Raw genomic sequence first — 17404 nt, forward strand, 5'->3', positions numbered from 1 at the left:
CAAGGTCTGCCTTTTGATTATTTCCTATGGAAATGAGCTGTGGTTCCTTTTTCCTGGTAGAATAGGGGTAACAGCACCAGGGGCACAGGGGTCCTCCTTTCTGTGGTACAGGAACCTGTGGGATCACTACTGGCAGGTGCTAGTGGGAGCCTTGCCTGCCTCTTGCCTCTGTCATGGACCTCCTGTGTCCAGGAGGGCTTGTGTCCAGTGGGATGTGCACATCTAATGGACTGTGTGTCCAGGAGGATGCATGGTCTCTGGCTACAACTGATGCCTTTCATGAGCTGCAGCTGTCATACCCCAGCTTCAGCCCTGAAGATACCACCCAGACACCCTGGCTTGTGATCAAAATGTAATTTGTCACTCTGACGAGATGGGATTGGAAGTCTTTCATCTGCATTGTATAATTAGCAACATATGATACATGTATCAGCCCCATTAAAACCATGGCTATTAATGGCAATGGCAGAACAGCACTGTTCATCAGCAGACTCCAGGCACTTGAGGAGATGGTCAGGAGGCAGAGAGCCTCCCGAGCCCTGGAGGAGGGGGTCTGGGTACAGTCTGGCTGTGATGTGGCTGGTCACTTGCCTCCCTGAGCCTGTTTCTCCATCTTCATAATGAGGTTCCAGTGCGCAGTTCTGACGGGTGTGTGTTCCTTGTAGCAATGCCCTTTTTTCCCTGCATATCCTCTCTTCCTTGCCGAGATACGTTTTGGCAGGGGCAAGCTGCCTTGGTAGCAGCTGCAGCAACTGCTGTTAAGAGGAGAGGTTCAAGGACAGCCTACTGCAATTAAATAAATGATGATGAACCATAGGAGAGATGTGGGCAGCTGAAGACGAAATGAGCCTGTGCCCTTTCTATGATGTGGCACTGTAGAAGCGCTGTTCACAGATAGAGCATGGCAGAGAAGGGGGCGGATGCTGGGATGGGGACAGAATTGAAATCCATACACACATTCTGCGAATGCAGGACGGACCAGGGGGTTCTGAGAGGCTGACAGCGTTCTTACTCTTGGGAGGGCCCGGCTTGGCTGGGGGCAAGGATGCCAGTTGTCTTAATTTTTTTTTTTTTTTTTTTGAGGCAGGTCTCACTCTAGCCCAGACTGACCTGGAACTCAATATGTAGTCCTGGTTAGCCTTGAACTCAAACAATAATCTTCCTACTTGAGTTCTAGGATTATGGGCATAAGCCACTGCACCCAGCTCTGAGGTACTTAACTTTCACTGTTAACTTAAAACTTTTTGTGTTATATGCATTTGTTTATTATTATTCCTGTGTATATATGGGCATGTTTTATGTGTGTGTGATGCGACATGTACACATGTTCATGGTGCATGTGGAGGTACGAGGACAGCCTCCGAATAGAGGCACTCTTCTTCCGCCTTGTTTGACTCTGGGTGTTACAGTCAACTGTGTGTTGCTGGGATGAACATCCAAGCCAGACACACTTTATAGGAGGAAGGGTTTATTTCAGCTTATAGACCCATCAAAAGGGGAAAGGTCCATCAATGGTGGAAGAAGCTGGCTTCCATTCATAAATCCAAGCAGAAAGACACCCCAAAACAGCCAGCACTGCATGTGAGCACAAATGGGCAGCAAAACAGCAGGGACCCAGGCAGGACTGTCAGCTCTTTGCACACCTTTGGCCTGGAATTCAGATCTGCCCCCAGTGACACCTGAGGGCTGGACCTAGTATCTGCCCACAGTGACACCTCCTCCAGCCAGGTGGCTGGGGAACCAAGTTACAAGCTTTAATAAGCAAGTGAGTCTCTTGGGGAGCACACATTCATATGTATCTGGTCTCTTTGTTGTTGGCACAGGGAGGGCCAGACTAACTGGTCTATGAGCTTTACGATTCTCCTGACTCAACAACCTCCCATTGCTGTAGGTGTGTAGGGATTGTGGTTGTGTGCACCACTGTGCATCTGGCATGAGTGCTGGGGACCTGAACTCTAGTCAGCAGGCTTGTGTAGGGAGCACCTTGATCACAGATCCACCCCAGCCCCTTGTTGTTTATTAAATAATTGGAAAATATTGTAAGAGTAAAAAAAAAAAAAAAAAAAAAGAAACTTTCCATTTTCCCCTTCTACCATACAAAAAGAAAAAAGTCCTATTTTAGTACTTTGCACAAATTCTATCACTTATCCCTTGCAACTGGGAGCTTTTGGAGCCATTTTCCTTTTGCGGGGAACTGTGATGTTTTGTATCTGGCATCTAGATTTCCAGTACATAAATGAAATCTAAATCTCAAACGCCCACAGCCTGGCATTCAGGGTGAGGGAGAAGGAAGCATACCCAGACCACATTCCTCACCATCGGCTGTGACTCGGGTCTGCTCATGGACCAAGACTGTGACTACAGAAAGGTCAGCGAGAGCTGTCCCCAGCAGTCTCTCCAGCTGGGCCTCTTAGGACCCCATGACGAAGCTTTATGGGCCATATGTTCTGTGATTTGCATGAGATAAGTGCTTGGGGTGGGGTGCATGGCCATCTTGCTGAAGTTGACTTTTGAATTTAGAATTAATGAGCTGGGGAGTTGGCTCAGTGGGTAAAGTGCTTGCCATGCAAGCATGAGGATCCAAGTTCAGCACCCCAGAACTCTTGTAAAAACCAAGTACATTGGCATATGCATATAATCCTAGCTCAGGAGGGGCCGAGACAGGAATCCCTGGGGCTCGCTGGCTGAATTGGTGAGCTCTAGTTTTAGTGAGAGACCTTGTCTCAAAAAGTAAGGTGGATGGGGGCTTGCCTGCAAAGCTTAAGGACCCAGGTTTGATTCCCCAGGACCCACATAAAGCCAGATGATGCACAAGGTGGCGCATGCGCCTTTGCAGTGGCTAGAAGCCCTGGTGCTCCCATTCTCTCTCTCTATCTGCCTCTTCTTCTCTGTCTCGCTCTCTCTCAAATAAATAAAATATTAAAAAAAATAAAAAAGTAAGGTGGAGAGCTACTGAATAAGACAGTTGATGCTGGGCTGGAGAGATGGCTTAGTGGTTAAGCACTTGCCTGTGAAGCCTAGGGAGCCCGGTTCGAGGCTTCATTCCCCAGGACCCACGTTAGCCAGATGCACAAGGGGGTACACACGTCTGGAGTTTGTCTGCAGTGGCTGGAGGCCCTGGTGCACCCATTCTCTCTATATATCTGCCTCTTTCTCTCTGTCTGTCGCTCTCCAATAAATAAAAAATTTAAAAAAAGACAGTTGATGCTGACCTCTGGTCCCTCCCCCACAGGTGCACCTATGTACATATGTACATATGAGCATGAGCATATACCACACACATACATATGCAAAAAGAAATGTAAAAAGTTGGGCGTGGTGGTGCATGCCTTTAATCCCAGCAGTTGGGAGGTTGAAGTATAAGGATCATTATGAGTTGGAGGCCAGCCTGAGACTTCACAGTGAATTTCAATGAAATAAAATTAGGCTGGAGAGATGGCTCAGCTGTAAAAGGCACTTTTTTGCAAAGCCTGTCAGCTCAGGTTTGATTCCCCAGCATCCATGTAGAGCCACACGCACAAAGTGCTGCATGCATTTGGAGTTTGCTTGCCGTTGTGAGAGGCCCTGGCATGCCTGTACTCTCTCTTCTGTGTCTGTCTCTCTGCTTAGAAATAAATCAAAAAAATAAAAAAAAATGAAAGTAGAATTAACCAGCAATTCCAGTCATAGCAGAACCCTACCCTCAAATGTTTCTTTTTAATTTTTTTTGTTTTGTTTTTTTGAGGTAGGGTCTCAGTCTAGCCCAGGCTGACCTGGAATTCACTATGTATTTTCAGGGTGGCCTTGAACTCACAGCAATTCTCCTACCTCTGCCTCCTGAGTGCTGGGATTAAAGGTGTGCGCCACCATGCCTGGCTCTTTTTAAATTAGAAAAAAAAATATTTATTTATTAGAGGAAGAGAGCGAGAAAAGCAGATAGAGATAATGGATGTTCCAGGGCCTTCAGCTGCTGCAAATGAACTCCAGATACATGTGCCACCTTGTGCATCTGGCTTACGTGGATACTGGGGAATTGAACCTGGGTCCTTTGGCTTTTTAGGCAAGTGCCTTAAGTACTAAGCCATCTCTTCAGCCCCCACAAATGTTTGTAGTGGTTCTATTATTCATAATTGCTAAGAGGTGGGGACGGCCACATGTCCATCCATTGAGTAGATCCATAAAGCATGGCTCATCCAGATAATGGAATGTAAGTGGATAAGGCATCTGCCACATAAACACGAGGACCTGAGTTTGTGTCCCTGGCACAAACATACATACCCCGTGGGTGTGGCAGCGTGTCTGTAGTTCCAGTGTTGGGGAGGCAGACGGGGGTACCTGGGGCAAGCTGGATAGCTAGACTGTCTGAATCAGCAAGCTCTGGGTACAGGCAACTAGTCCTGCCTTAATAAGGTGGAGAACAATTGAGAAAGCACCCAACGTCAACCTTTGGCCTCATGCATGTGCACACATGCGCTCACACACATGTGAGTACCCATATTCACATGCATGCATACCACACACAAGCAGAAAGTAGTGTCACACACACTATGCCTTGGTGAACCTTGAGAATGTGTTGCCTAGTGAGAGATGCACCATGCCACAGGCCACATTGTACCAGTCCATTCCAGTGAATGGCAGTACACACCTGTGTTCGTGTGTTCCCAATGAGTAAATATGCAGAGACAGACAATAGACTGGTGTGTGCCTATGGTGGGAGAGGGGCAGGGGAGAGACTTCTCAGTGGGTACTCAGCTTCTTTTGGGGATAGGGAGAATGCTTTTTCCACAGACAGAGGTGGAAACTATTCTAGAAGCCACTGTCTCAGACACTTCAAAACAGCATACTTCAGGCTGTATGAATTTCACCTCTGCTGTCAAAAGTGAGTGCCACCTGCCATGGGAGGTTCTGAGAAGGACATGGTGGCCCCATTATTCATGGGTATGGCCAGGATGCTGTGATCATTTGTACATTCTTTTTTTTTTTTTTTAAGTTTTTTGAGGTAGGTTCTCGCTGTAGCCCAGGCTGACCTAGAATTCACTGTGCAGTCTCAGGTTGGCCTCAAACTCACAGCAATCCTCCTACCTCTGCCTCTGAAGTGCTGGGATTAAAGATGTGTGCTACCATGCCCATCTACTTGGACTTTTTTTTTTTTTTTTTTTTGAGCCATGGTCTTGCTATGTAGCTCTTGGTATGAAGGCTGACCTCAAACTCATGGTGGTCCTCCTGTTTTGGCCTCCTGAGTGCTGGAATTATTGGTATGTGCTACCTTATCTAGGCTCTTGGACTGTAAGTGAAGAAATATAAATTTCGCCACCTTGGCCAGGCTCTTGACTTCTGAGGAGAAGGAGAGTAGTGTACTAATGAGGTTTGGGTCACTCTCATACATTGGTGATGCTGGTTGTCCCCTGTGGGATTCTGCTCTCAACCCTTTATGTGAGGGGGGGCTGGGGCCCTGAGCTCCTCCTAGGAAGCTGGGTCTCAATTAGGTGGCCTCAGTTTGATTGGCAGATGCTTAAGCTGTGAGAAAGGAGCTGGTGTCTCAAGTTATTATGTGGGTGGTGTGATTTGTGCACACCTTACTTCTTGGGGAACTATCCAAAAGAGTTGTGGAGATGCTCCCCTGTCCTTGGTTCCCTGATCTCCTGCTGTCCCCAAGGCTGTGGGCACCCTCCTCCCTCCATTGAGCTCCTGTATTGAGTGAGATGTCATGTCTGCCTTGGTTGGAAGCGAGTCTCAGATGGGAAAGGTCTGTGTTGGGAGATGGTTAGGACACACATGCTACTTTGCTCTGTCACATAACGTCCTGATATAGTGATAAGTAGTAATGTCTCTCACTTCTAAAGCTGCCCAGGTGGCACTGGACATGTCCCTTAGATACTTGGGAAGGCCCATGCTGGCCATCTGCCATCAGTCTCTGCTCTTAAAAAATGGCTTCCTATCATGTGAAGCAGAAGGGTATTAAGAAATGTGCTTGTCTGCCTGTGTATGTGAGTGTGCTGGTATGTATGGAGGCCAGAGTTGAAGTCAGGTGCTTTTCTCAGTTGCTTCTTATGTTTTGAGAAAGGGTCTCTCACTAAACCTGGAGCACACTAGCAAGACTAACTAACCAGCAAGTCACAGGAACTTCCTGTTTCTACCTTCCCAGTGCTTGGATTACAGGTGTGCATTACCACGCCTGGCCTTTTTATATGGGAAATAGGAATGGAACTTGGGTCCTAATACTTGAGAAGCAAGAACTTCATCAACGGAGCCATCTCCTCAGCCCAGCAATGGCATTTGAATGGTTTCATACTGTGGAAGGGAAAAGAAGATCCCTTGGGGCCTAGGAAGGTCTTGGGTTGTCATAGTGGCATCTGGCCTCTCTGAAACAAGGGCTTAACAGTAGATGGCTCTTGCTCCTAGGGGAGCTGCAGAAATGCTGGAAAGGGTGACTGATGAGGAGCTAAGGGAGGGGTTCTCCCAGGGGGAGATGTGATGTGAGGTCTAGAAGAGATGAAGTGGGAAGGAGGAGTGGCTTTCCTGTGTCATGGGTGTCTTGTTTGAGGTTGTCTGGTGAGGCTGAGTTTTTGGCTCAGAAACAGAAAGCCTCTTCAGAGTTTTGAGGCATCAGAGCCTCTCAGGCTGAGATCCCACAAAGCCTTCCCTCGAAACAGTTAACCTCACACAAACTATATGGCTGCTGAGACTCCAGGCTCTTATAAACTAGGTGTGTTAGCCATTTCGCTTCACTGTGACCAGAGTGCCTGATGTAGACAACATAGGAAAAAGAGATCACAGTGTCAGAGGTTCCATCCATCATGGCGGGTGGGCATGGGGTATCAAGGTGGCTCAAATCATGGCACATCAAGAAGCAGAAAGACAGGAAGCAGCTGGGGCTTGTATCCCAGAGACCCACTTCCTTCCAAAACGGTGCCACCATGGGGGACCAAGCACTCAAACCATGAACCTGTGGGGACATTTCAGATTCATATGCTAATACTGGACACATGTTGTTTTAAGAAGAGGGGAGCAAGTACCCAGCATATCTCTGCAGGGGGCAGAGGGAGGGCTATAGTCCTCAGGAAGTCCTGCTCTGGTGGTGGTATGTTCTGAAGACTGCATTCCTGTGCCTTCCTGCAAAGATTGAAGGCAGCTTACAGAAATAAGCTACTACAGCAAGGTTAAAATATGAGGGCAGAAGGGAAATGGGGAGAGTTGCAGAGTTACTGTAGTAGAGAGTGGGTCAGAAATGTATGGTGCAGCTGGGTGTGGTGGCGCACGCATTTAATCTCAGCACTTGGGAGGCAGAGGTAGGAGGATAGCCGTGACTTTGAGGCCACCTGAGACTACATAGTGAAACCCAGGTCAGCCTGAGCTAGAGTGAGACCTTACCTCAAAAACCTTAAAAAAAATGTATGGTGAGAGATTAACTGTAAATTCAGTCCTAAGCATACTGGCACCCAAGGTGACTATGTAGATGATCCCAAACCCAGTCTTCTCATCAGCACAGAGGTGGTACCGCAGCACAGAGTCTGAACCATCTACATATTGGAATGGCTGCAGTGATGTGATGCTGGGCAATTCAGCAGTGTCATGACGTGGACATGTCACTAGTGAACTGCACATCTAGAAACTTGGTTCCTATTCAGCATCCCTCTGCTGAGGGTTCGCAGCCATGGGCCGATTGCCATTCAGGGCTGGATCAGTCTTTGCTTGGGGCTGATTTGTCACTGTAGGATGCTTAGCAGCAGCCCTGACCCTTCTGTCCTCTAGGTGCCAGTAGCAGTATCGCCCTGCCTCCATGGGACAGTGGTGCAGAAGGTCTCCATGCGTCCATCTGAGAAACACTGTGGTAGGATAGAACATGGCATCTACCCTCCTCCTTCCATCTTGTAAGTAGTTTCCTTGCATGGCTTGGGCAGGAACTACTCACATAACAGATTGTAAGGTGCTATAAATTGAGTGCAGATCAGAAAGCAAAATGGAAAGTTTTCAAGAAATGGAGGCTTCAGGATGTTGATGAAAATGATGTCAATGGGAACCATAGCACACCACTGACCTGCAAGGGCACCCGAGCCACGGTTAGTACTTGATGGGTGGAAATTGGAAATCATTGCACTTCTCACTTAACAAATGCTTCAGAGTAGACCACTTTGAATATTAAAGGCATCAGAGATGACCTTGGGGAAACTGATGGCACCTTGAAGCATTTGAACAAAAATAAGCCTTGATCATCTTTGAAAATCCCACAGGGCTGGAAGGACAAGGCTTCCTGTTTGTGACATTTTCATTGGATGGGTTAGACCTCATCCTCAATGTTTGCTTCTTGTTCTCACCTAAGGGCTGGCCTTCACATGCACTTATAATTTACATCCCAAGAAATAGTACTCCACCAGCCAGTGTGCAGGCCAGGGCTCTGAGTGCCATGTGTCCCCAGCCCATATTCAGGGCCAGTCCTAGAAGTGGAGGCTTGCTTCTAGTCCAGCTCTGCCTTCATCTATTTTTTTTTTTTTTGAGGCAAGTCCAACAGACTTGCCTTTTTTTTAAATGAGAGAGAGTGAGAGCTAGAGTACAGTAAGAGAGATAGAGAAAGATAGATAGATAGATAGAGAGAATGAGAGAGAGAGAGAGAGAGAGAGAGAGAGAGAGAGAGAGAAAATGAGTTGGTGTGCTAGGGCATCCAGCTACTGTAATCGAACTCCAGATGTATGCACCACCTTGTGCACATGTGCAATCTTGCTCATGTATCACTTTGTGCATCTGTCTTAAGTGGAATCTGGGGAGTTGAACATGGGTCCTTAGACTTCACAAACAAGTGCCTTAAATGCTAAGCCATCTCTCTATCCTTTGTTCATGTTTTGAGTTTGCATCGTGTTTCTGGTGGAATCTGTTCTATTAGAATGAGCTGACTGCTGTGCCAATGTCCTCACACCTCCACCACTGAGTATGATAGTTCTTTCCTTTCCCAGGCAACAGCCAGGCAGGGGTGAGGCAGGTCTTTCACACAGTGAATCAGAGACCCAGGATTTGGCCTCCTCTGCTTATTCTGCCTCCCGAGCGCTAAGATTACAGGCATGTACCACATCCAGCTTTTACATGCATTCTGGGGATCTGAACTCAGGCCCTCACTTTTGTGTGACAAGTACTTTACCGACTGAGTCATCTTGCCAGCCAAGAATCCCCTTTCATCCAAATGTAAGGGACCCTTGGGCAGTCCCTGACTGAGCCTTCTACATAAAGAGCAGCAGCAGGGTCTGTGAGTGAACATCTTAGTTTTGTGGTATCAAGGATGGCCCCAGGGCCATCTGCTACCCCTACTACTGAGCTCCACCCCAGCCCAGATGTAGGACTCTGTGCCAGTTCAGATGCACCTGCTTGGTTTTCATTGAACACGCAGGAATCAGTGGGTATTCCTCACTTTGACATGGGTGTTAGGGATTGAATCAGGTCCTCATGCTTACACAAGTGCTCGTGCCTGCTTAGCCACCTCCTTAATCCTCAATCCCTGGAGCTCTATTGTTGTTGCTTTGCAACAAGGTCTCACAGTTGTCTGGAATTTGTTATGTAGCCCAACCTGGTCTTGAACTCATAGAAACCATCCTGCCATGGTCGCAGAAGTGCTGGAATGACAGGTGTGAGCCACCAAGCATGATGCCTGGCTGAAAAATGATCCACTTATCTGTCTGTCTGTCCGCCTGTCTGTCCATCCATCTATCCATCCATCCATCTGTGTGTGTATGTGTAATGTAGCATATGCACATGTGTGTGCAAATGCATGTGCCCTCTGTGCAGGGGAATGTTAAGTGTCACCCTCTATCATTCTTTTGCATGTTTCCATGGGACGGAGTCTCTCACTGAGCCTGGAGCCACCATTTTTGGTTAGACTGGCAGACCTGTGAGCCCTGTCAGGACTGGGGTTGTTATAGGCGTGCATGGCCATGCCGGGCTTTTTGTGTGGGTGCCAGTGATCAAACTCAGGCCCTTTCAGGCTCTTGTGCTTGTGTGGCAAGTGCTGTTACTTGCTAAGCCATATCCCCAGCTCTAAAAATATCCTTTTGGAAAAACTTTTCTAAGTTTTTACCATTTCCCCTCAAACAGTATGCAATAGACCATTTCTGCTCATGGAATTTTCCTGATGAAATTCCAGCCAATAAACACCTCCTGATTAGATGAATTATAAACTGGCATTAGGAGAAAGTTTAGGCACAAATATAGAATTGACACCTGCTTGCCAAGGCAGACAGGAATGTTCTGTAAATATTGGGTCAGGGACAAGTGCATTTCCCCTCTCATAAATATGTAAATAGCTCCATGGTTCCAAGGACCCAAGCTTGGCTTCTTTGGGCAGTTAATTAATTGAAGTATTCAGTGAAATTGTTTTGTTGTTCTTTTCTGATTTTAGATCTGGCCACATGTCATTGTGGATTCTGCTGGTTCATGAGCAGACCTTAGTTTTGTGGTAACTATTAAAGTCCGCATACAAAGTAAAGACTTCATGGGGGCCTTTTTATGCACATGCCAGCATACTTGCCTGTATTCTTGCCCCCCAGGAGTAAAGCTTGCTGATGAATGCAGCTTTGGGACAAGCTAGCCTAGAGAAATTGGGAAATCAAATCCCCTCCCCCAAAGTCTCAGCCTTCTAATCTATCAACTGGGTTGGTAGAATCAGAAAATCGTCATGACCTTCCTGTAGCTCTGATTGTCTGATTGCCTTTGGTCAGTGTGTTAATCCTGGAAAGCGGTCTTATCCAGGTCAGGACTAGGATTCCTAATTACCCTGAGAAATAATTCTTGGGTCCTCAGTGATCTAGGATCAGACTTGGATGTATACAGCAGAAGAAACAACAACAACAAAAAAAAGAATTTAAATACAAGAGAAGTTAATTTTCATATCTCATCACTGATTTGGCGACTCCATGGTACCAAGGCTACTCTCCTTTCTGCTGTGCCATCCTTTGCTTGTAACTTTCATCTCCTCCTCACCTCATGGTCCAAGATGGGCTCGGGAGCTCAGGCATTATCTCTACCTCTGGCAGCCTCAGGGGAAGCAGGCGGATGTGCCAGCTGTTCTGGTTGTACCTGCTCTGAAAGCAGCCTCCTCAGAGGGCCTTCACTCTCGCCAGCTTCCTTCTATTACCAAATACTTGGCCAAAAGCAGTTTAAGGAGGGCTCACAGTTTGAGGGATGCGGTCCATCATGTTGGAAAAGGTGTGGTGGAGTGTAGCTAGGCAGCAGTGGGAGAATATGGTGGCTTGTTTGCATCAACAGACCAGGCCTCATTTCCTAAGATCTCCCAGTCTCCCAAAACAGTACCAACAGCCAGGGATCAAGTGCTCAGACACACACCTCTGGGGACACTTCACTTTCAAACTACAACTGGCAGTCACCAGTGTCTTCTAGGGGCAGGATTTGGCTGGGCATTCTCAAGCAGCACTTTCCAGCCAGCAATGGTGTAGGCCCCCCTTGGCTGGCTTGAGGCACAGGCTGTGTTAGTCTACTGAGCTAGTGAACTGTGCTGATGACCCACTTCACAGAAGCAGGGGTCTATATCCAGTCAGGGGACCCCAGCACCTCACAGGTCCTGGCACAGAGATGGGTCCTGCATTCTCTCGTGCGTGAGAACTGGACCCCCAAGTTCTGCAGTGGGTGGAACTTACTGACTTGCTGCTCTGCAGATTTGTAGAAGCATTTTCAGCTAAGCATAATGAAACCTGTAATCTTAGCACGAGGGAGGCTGCGGCAGGTGGATTACAATTTGGATGCCAGCTAGGGCTACATAATTAGACCCTGTTCAAAACAATTGCCTGTCTATCCATTCATCTGTCTCTTGCTGACTGTCCCACTGGAGGCCATGGCCCAAGGGCTCCTGAGCATCCCTCCACACCATGGCTGGCATGCCGTCCATCTTTTATATTTGTTCAGTCAGGCTCTGTTTGGGGAGGACAGTGACGGGAAAGTGTTGGGCCAGGTGTCACCTGCTCTCAGAGGTCTGTGGGATACATCTTTCAGACGCCTCAAGCCTGATTGGTTCTTAACAATAGGTCCAGACCGAGGAGGCTGCAGTTCCCTGTCAGTGGTGTCTGGTGACACTGGAATGGCAGTGCCTGGGAGTGGGTACATTAGCACTTGTCACCTGTGCAGCAAGGGGTTAAATAGGAAGTTTAATCTAGGCCAGGAAGCAAAGAAAGTGTCCACTACTTCACGCTCTGTGTCCTGCCGTGGTCAGGCTGTGATTCTCCAAAGTGATCTCAGCCCGCCTGCATCTCCCCACCTCTGACGGCCTTTGCCTTCACTGAAGCCAAACCATCTCTGCCAGTTTGCCACGGAGGCTCTGTCTGCAGCCCAGGTGTGGCTGCTTATCAGGGGAGGGAACTCAGGAAGCACAAAATTGGACTTTCAACATGTACAAATCAGCCAGGTGTGGTGGTTCACGCCTTTAATCCCAGTACTTGGGAGGATCTCTGTGAGCTCAAGGCCGGACTTGGGCTGTAGGATGAGTTCCACTTCAGCCTGGACTAGAGTGAGACCCTACCTCAAAAAAAAAACAAAACCCGCTGGGCGTGGTGGCGCATGCCTTTAATCCCAGCACTTGGGAGTCAGAGGTAGGAGGATTGTTGTAAGTTCAGGCCACCCTGAGACTACATAGTGAGTTCCAGGTCAGCCTGGGCTAGAGTGAGACTCTACCTCGAAAAATAAAACCAAAAAAACCAAAACAAAACAAAACAACAAAAAAAACCCCAAACAAAATAATAAAAGTACTGTAAAACTTGGTTGTATTTTGTGCACTCATAGGGTCTGCCTAGTTCAGGACATTTACATACCTCCAGAGGAGACCCTGTACCTCTAACACAGCCACTTCTCAGGTCCCTCCCCCAGTCCCTAGTAACTAGTCTGGTTTCTGTCCATTGATTTACTTACCTGGGGCATTGTCTGTAATTGTGATCTTATGGTGTGTGAACTCATGTGTCCAGTCTCTCTCATTTCTGGAGCATTTTTGGAGTTTATACATATGTAACAAGCATCAGTCCTTCTTGTTAGTGATTGAATTGTGCTCTGGTAGGCACAGGTCACATTCATCTGTTGGTGGACTGGTTAGGTTTTCTGCAGAGGAAGCCTTGTTCTGCCTCCTCTCTGCTGTCGTAGACAGTCCCGTTTCCTCGTGGCGCCAACACAAGTGCAGTGCAGCCTGGCCTTGGCTGATGTAGCCCTGGGACTTCATGTATCACATCCTGTCCCCTTGGGCCCCACCTTGGCCTTTCTGGCCTTTGGAAAGCCCTGCCCTTGGCCCTAGAAGTGGTCAGGTAGCCCTTACCTTCTCTGTCACCTTCCATAGCCATTGAGTTTGGGCCCCACATGCTGAGACCTAGATGAAGGAGTAATGGTGCAGCAGGAGGTGACTGCAGGCACCATGGCGAGCTATAGAAGAGGGAAGGGAGGAGACGAGGTGCGTGCTGATCAGACCACTGCCCTGAGCAGCTGGGGCTCAGGACCTCTGAGCTACTGGCTGATGCCATGTGCTTCGGGGGTGGTGTGGGGATGCTAAGCCACCAACACTGGTTTCTCAGGAAGGCACTTCCGTGGGTGGCATTGACTCCTTGTACCTCTCTCCTAAGGAGTGAGAAATGGGTGCTCCAGGTGGGGCACTGTGCCCAAGAGCTGTAGGCACTGATGCAGGTGGTCCCTAGGGGATGTAGATGACATGACCACTTCCCTGGTTGTCCTTGGATCCTTCTGCACATGCCTTGTTCCCACTTCAGACAGGCTTTTCCAAATTGGTCTCCTGTCCCCCAGAATCATCCTGTTTGTCTCTTTCATAGGCAATCTTAGCTTCTTTTTTATTTCTTAATTTTTAAAAACATTATATATATATATATATATATATATATATATATATATATATATATATATATATATATGGAGAGGGAGAGAGAGAGAATTGGTGTAGTGGGCATGTGTGACCTTGCGGTTGCCTCACCTTTGTGCATCTGGCTTATGTCAGATCTAGAGAGTCAAACGTGCGTCCTTAGGCTTCATAGGCAAGTGCCTTAACTGCTAACCCCATCTCTTCAGCCCAGCTTTTCTTTTGCATGTATGTTAACAGTGCTGGTACATATATACATATGTGTGCATGGAGGACTTTTGCATGTGTGAACAGTGCTGGTATGTATACACACATGTGTGTAACAGTGCTGGTATGTCTACACATATGTGCACGTGGAGGACTTTTGCACGCGTGTTAACAGTGCTGGTGCATATACACATATGTGCATGTGGAGGACAGGGGACAGCCTTAGGTGTCATCCTCAGGTATACTGTCCACTAGTTTTTGAGACAGGGTCTGTCATTGCCTGGAGTCTACTAGACTGGCTGGCCAGTACACATTAAGGATCTGCCTGTCTCTGCCTCCCCAGTGCTGGGATTACCGGCATGTTCTACCACTACCACACCTGCTATTTTATGTGGGTGCTGGAGATAGTACCCAGGGCTTTGTGCATGCCTGGCAAGTACTCTACCACTGAGCAATGCCCTGTGCCCTTCTTTGCCTTTCCATGGGAGTTGGACAAGGACCTCCTCTGTGTCACTGAGTGCTCTGTGCTCTTCACTAACCCTGCCAAGCCTGTGTGGGTACTTTGAGAACTTTGCTGTGCCAGTGCATCATGGACCCCTACTGCCCTTTGCCCTCCCACCCTGGTTCTCCAGGGGAACCCTGGCTGTGGGAGTGGGTCTGCTGCCCCAAGGGCCAAGCACTCAGGCTGCTCACCTTGGAATGTCTCTGAAACCTGAGCTGCCAGAGCACAGAGCAGTTGCTCCTGCTGCCTTCCTAAGTCAGGCTGGATTGTGGTGGGCTTCACGCATCTTCCTCTTTTCTTTCTCAAGGGTCCTTCTAAGGGCGAGGAGGCTGGAGACCCTGGGAGCTTGTTACGTAGTTTCTCTCATGTGGCTACTTCTGTTTGTCAAAACTGCCTGAGAGTCAGCTTTGTGAAGCTTGCCTTCCTATTCCTCCTCCTCCAGGCTCCAGGCTGCTCTGCTGCCACTGTTCCCAGGAGCTTAGGTGTGGATTCGGTTGTTGTATATTTGTTGTTGCAATGCATCCAGATAGCTATTTTTATAAGTCTGTGGTTCTGTTTCCTGGTCTTGAGCTTTGAGAGAGGATTTGTTAGGAAAACTCTAGAGGCCTGAGAAATTTATGGAAGGAAAAGATGAGAAGGGTTAATGGAGAAGGCAAAGATAAATGGAGGGGCAGCCAGTGTGCCTATTTCCCCCACAGGGGGGCTGTATCATGACTGATTTGTTTGTTCCCCAAACTCTGTGTATCAGTTATTTTCTCATTGTGACCAAATACCTGACAAGAAGCAATTTCACATTGCTGAAGACTCCACATGCTTGAGCTGCAAGGTCACTGAGAAATCAAGGTAGAGCTGAGCTGAAACCTCCTTCCTATAGACCAGCTGACAGAAAGCCAGAAAAGGCTACATTGCATGCAGCCCTGTAGGAGACAGAAGTCATCAGAGGTGAAAACAGTGGATACTGCAGGCCTTCATCTGGGCAAAATGAGTAAATGGTACAACAGTGGCATGTCTCTTATGGGGGAAACCAACGGCTCTCTAATTGGACTGGAGGCCTGCTCCGTGGGAGAAATATATGCCTGGTACTGAAAACCTAATCAAAAGCCTATGATGGGTTATTTCACGAGCCCTAGGAATGTAACACCTGCTCTTGTCTGGCTAAATGCATATATTATACTCACCAAATTGCCCTGTAGGCACTTTTCTTAACATTCAGACCCACATATTAATGCTACTCCTACTTTTGGTCAGAAAAGCTTCTCTTTTCAGATGGGTGGTGACCTCTGGAATGACACAAAAGGCACCATGGTGCTGAAAAGACATGACAGAGGGCTCAGCACCAAAACATCTTTGTCACACCTTCCAAGGCTCAGGGTTCACTGTGGAAGACGTGGCAGAAAGAATGTAAGAGTCAAAGGAAGGGTAGGAGTGCTTATAATGTAATTGTTCTGACACAAATTGGCCTGGATATCCATGACCTTGCAGTGCCTGGCTCTACCTTCATAAGACTATCACAATAGGAAGAAAAGATGATGCATCAGGAGAGAGAGAGAGAGAGAGAGAGAGAGAGGGAGGGAGGGAGGGGCGGGGAGAGAGAGAGAGGCACTAATTGAGAGAGAGAGAGGGGATATGATGGAGAGTGGATTTGTGAAGGAGAAAGTGGGGAAGGGGAGGGAATTATTATGCCTTATTGTCTGTAATTATGGAACTTGTCAATAAGAAAAGTTAAAAAAAGTGATTTGAGGAAGGAAAGGCTGATTTTGGCTTACAGTGTGAGGGGCTTTGGTCAGGGAAGGCAGGGCAGGTGGGGCGGGCGGGGCAGGCAGGGCGGGGCGGGGCAGGAGGAGCTTGAGGCAGCTGCTCACATTCAGTCACAGCTGGGAAGGAGAGAGTGATGGATGCTGTGCTCTTTTTTAACTTTAAAATATATTTTTAATTATCATTTTATTTTAGAGACTTTTAGGTGTTGTGAACATGGCTGGCTCAGGGATGGGTGATGCTCTAATTGGCTCTCATTTTTATTGCATGACAAGATTAATGCTCTCTGGTCTTGGGGTTGTACTGTAGTCATAGGATTCTTTGGATTGTAGTAAACAGAAACTCAAGCTAAATTGCTTTATGGAAAAGCAAATCTTCCCTTTTAACATTTTATTTTTATTTATTTATTTATTTATTTATTTGAGAGAGAGAGAGAGAGAGAGAGGGAGAGAGGGAGGTAGAGAATGGGTACAGCAGGGCCTCTAGCCACTGCAGACGAATTCCAGACATGTGTGCCCCCATGTGCATCTGGCTAATTTGGGTCCTGGGGAATTGAACCTGGGTCCTTTGGCTGTGCAGGCAAATGCCTTAACCACTAAGCCATCCCTCCAGCCCCAAATCTTCCCTTTTGGTTAATAGCAGAAGAGTTTAGTGTCTGGCTTCAGGCACTGTTAGATCTGGGGGGTTAGGGAGTTCTGGTGTTTAGCTGCTTTCTTGTCATCTCCTGGTTCTGCATTTTCCTTTCTCAGATAGGTGGTGTTCTAATAGTGATAAGGTTCCTGTCACTTGTTTCAGCCTACACTCTTGCCTTCCCATAGGCCCAAGGGAACAGCCTTAATTTCCCTCGTTGTGCTTATGTTCCGATGAACATGACTTGTCCCAGGTGTGCTTGGTGGAGGTGAGGCAAGACCACTCTTATGCACGGCCTGCTATTCCCAGAAAGCCTTGTGCTGCAGGCCCATCTTTTCAGAGGCAATGTTAGCAGAGGCTCACTGCCTGCCTTGGCCATAAGAGGCAAGGAAGATTGTACCAGACGCTGCTGCCATGGTGGCAGTCTGATCTGTGGCCTCCTTGTCATAGCCAGATGGTGGCATGATTTAGGAGCTAGTGGATGTGGGGGT

The 17404-nt window shown here is 47.7% G+C and overlaps 1 protein-coding gene across 2 annotated transcripts in view; it reads left to right on the plus strand.

Moving 5' to 3' along the window:
* The window catches only part of Tmem132b (transmembrane protein 132B), a 423578-nt gene that overhangs the window by 17456 nt on the left and 388718 nt on the right, over positions 1 to 17404 (plus strand). The window contains exon 1 of one of the 2 annotated variants that reach the window (XM_045132378.1): positions 7808 to 7850. The exons of the other annotated variant lie outside the window; for it this stretch is intronic. Coding sequence (XP_044988313.1) covers positions 7823 to 7850 — 28 coding nt within the window. The 5' untranslated portion in view covers positions 7808 to 7822. Of the gene's footprint in view, positions 1 to 7807; positions 7851 to 17404 lie in introns of those variants that run through there. 2 annotated transcript variants of the gene reach the window in all.

Source organism: Jaculus jaculus, chromosome 13 (genome assembly GCF_020740685.1).
Source record: "Jaculus jaculus isolate mJacJac1 chromosome 13, mJacJac1.mat.Y.cur, whole genome shotgun sequence".
Classification (NCBI taxonomy): domain Eukaryota; kingdom Metazoa; phylum Chordata; class Mammalia; order Rodentia; family Dipodidae; genus Jaculus; species Jaculus jaculus.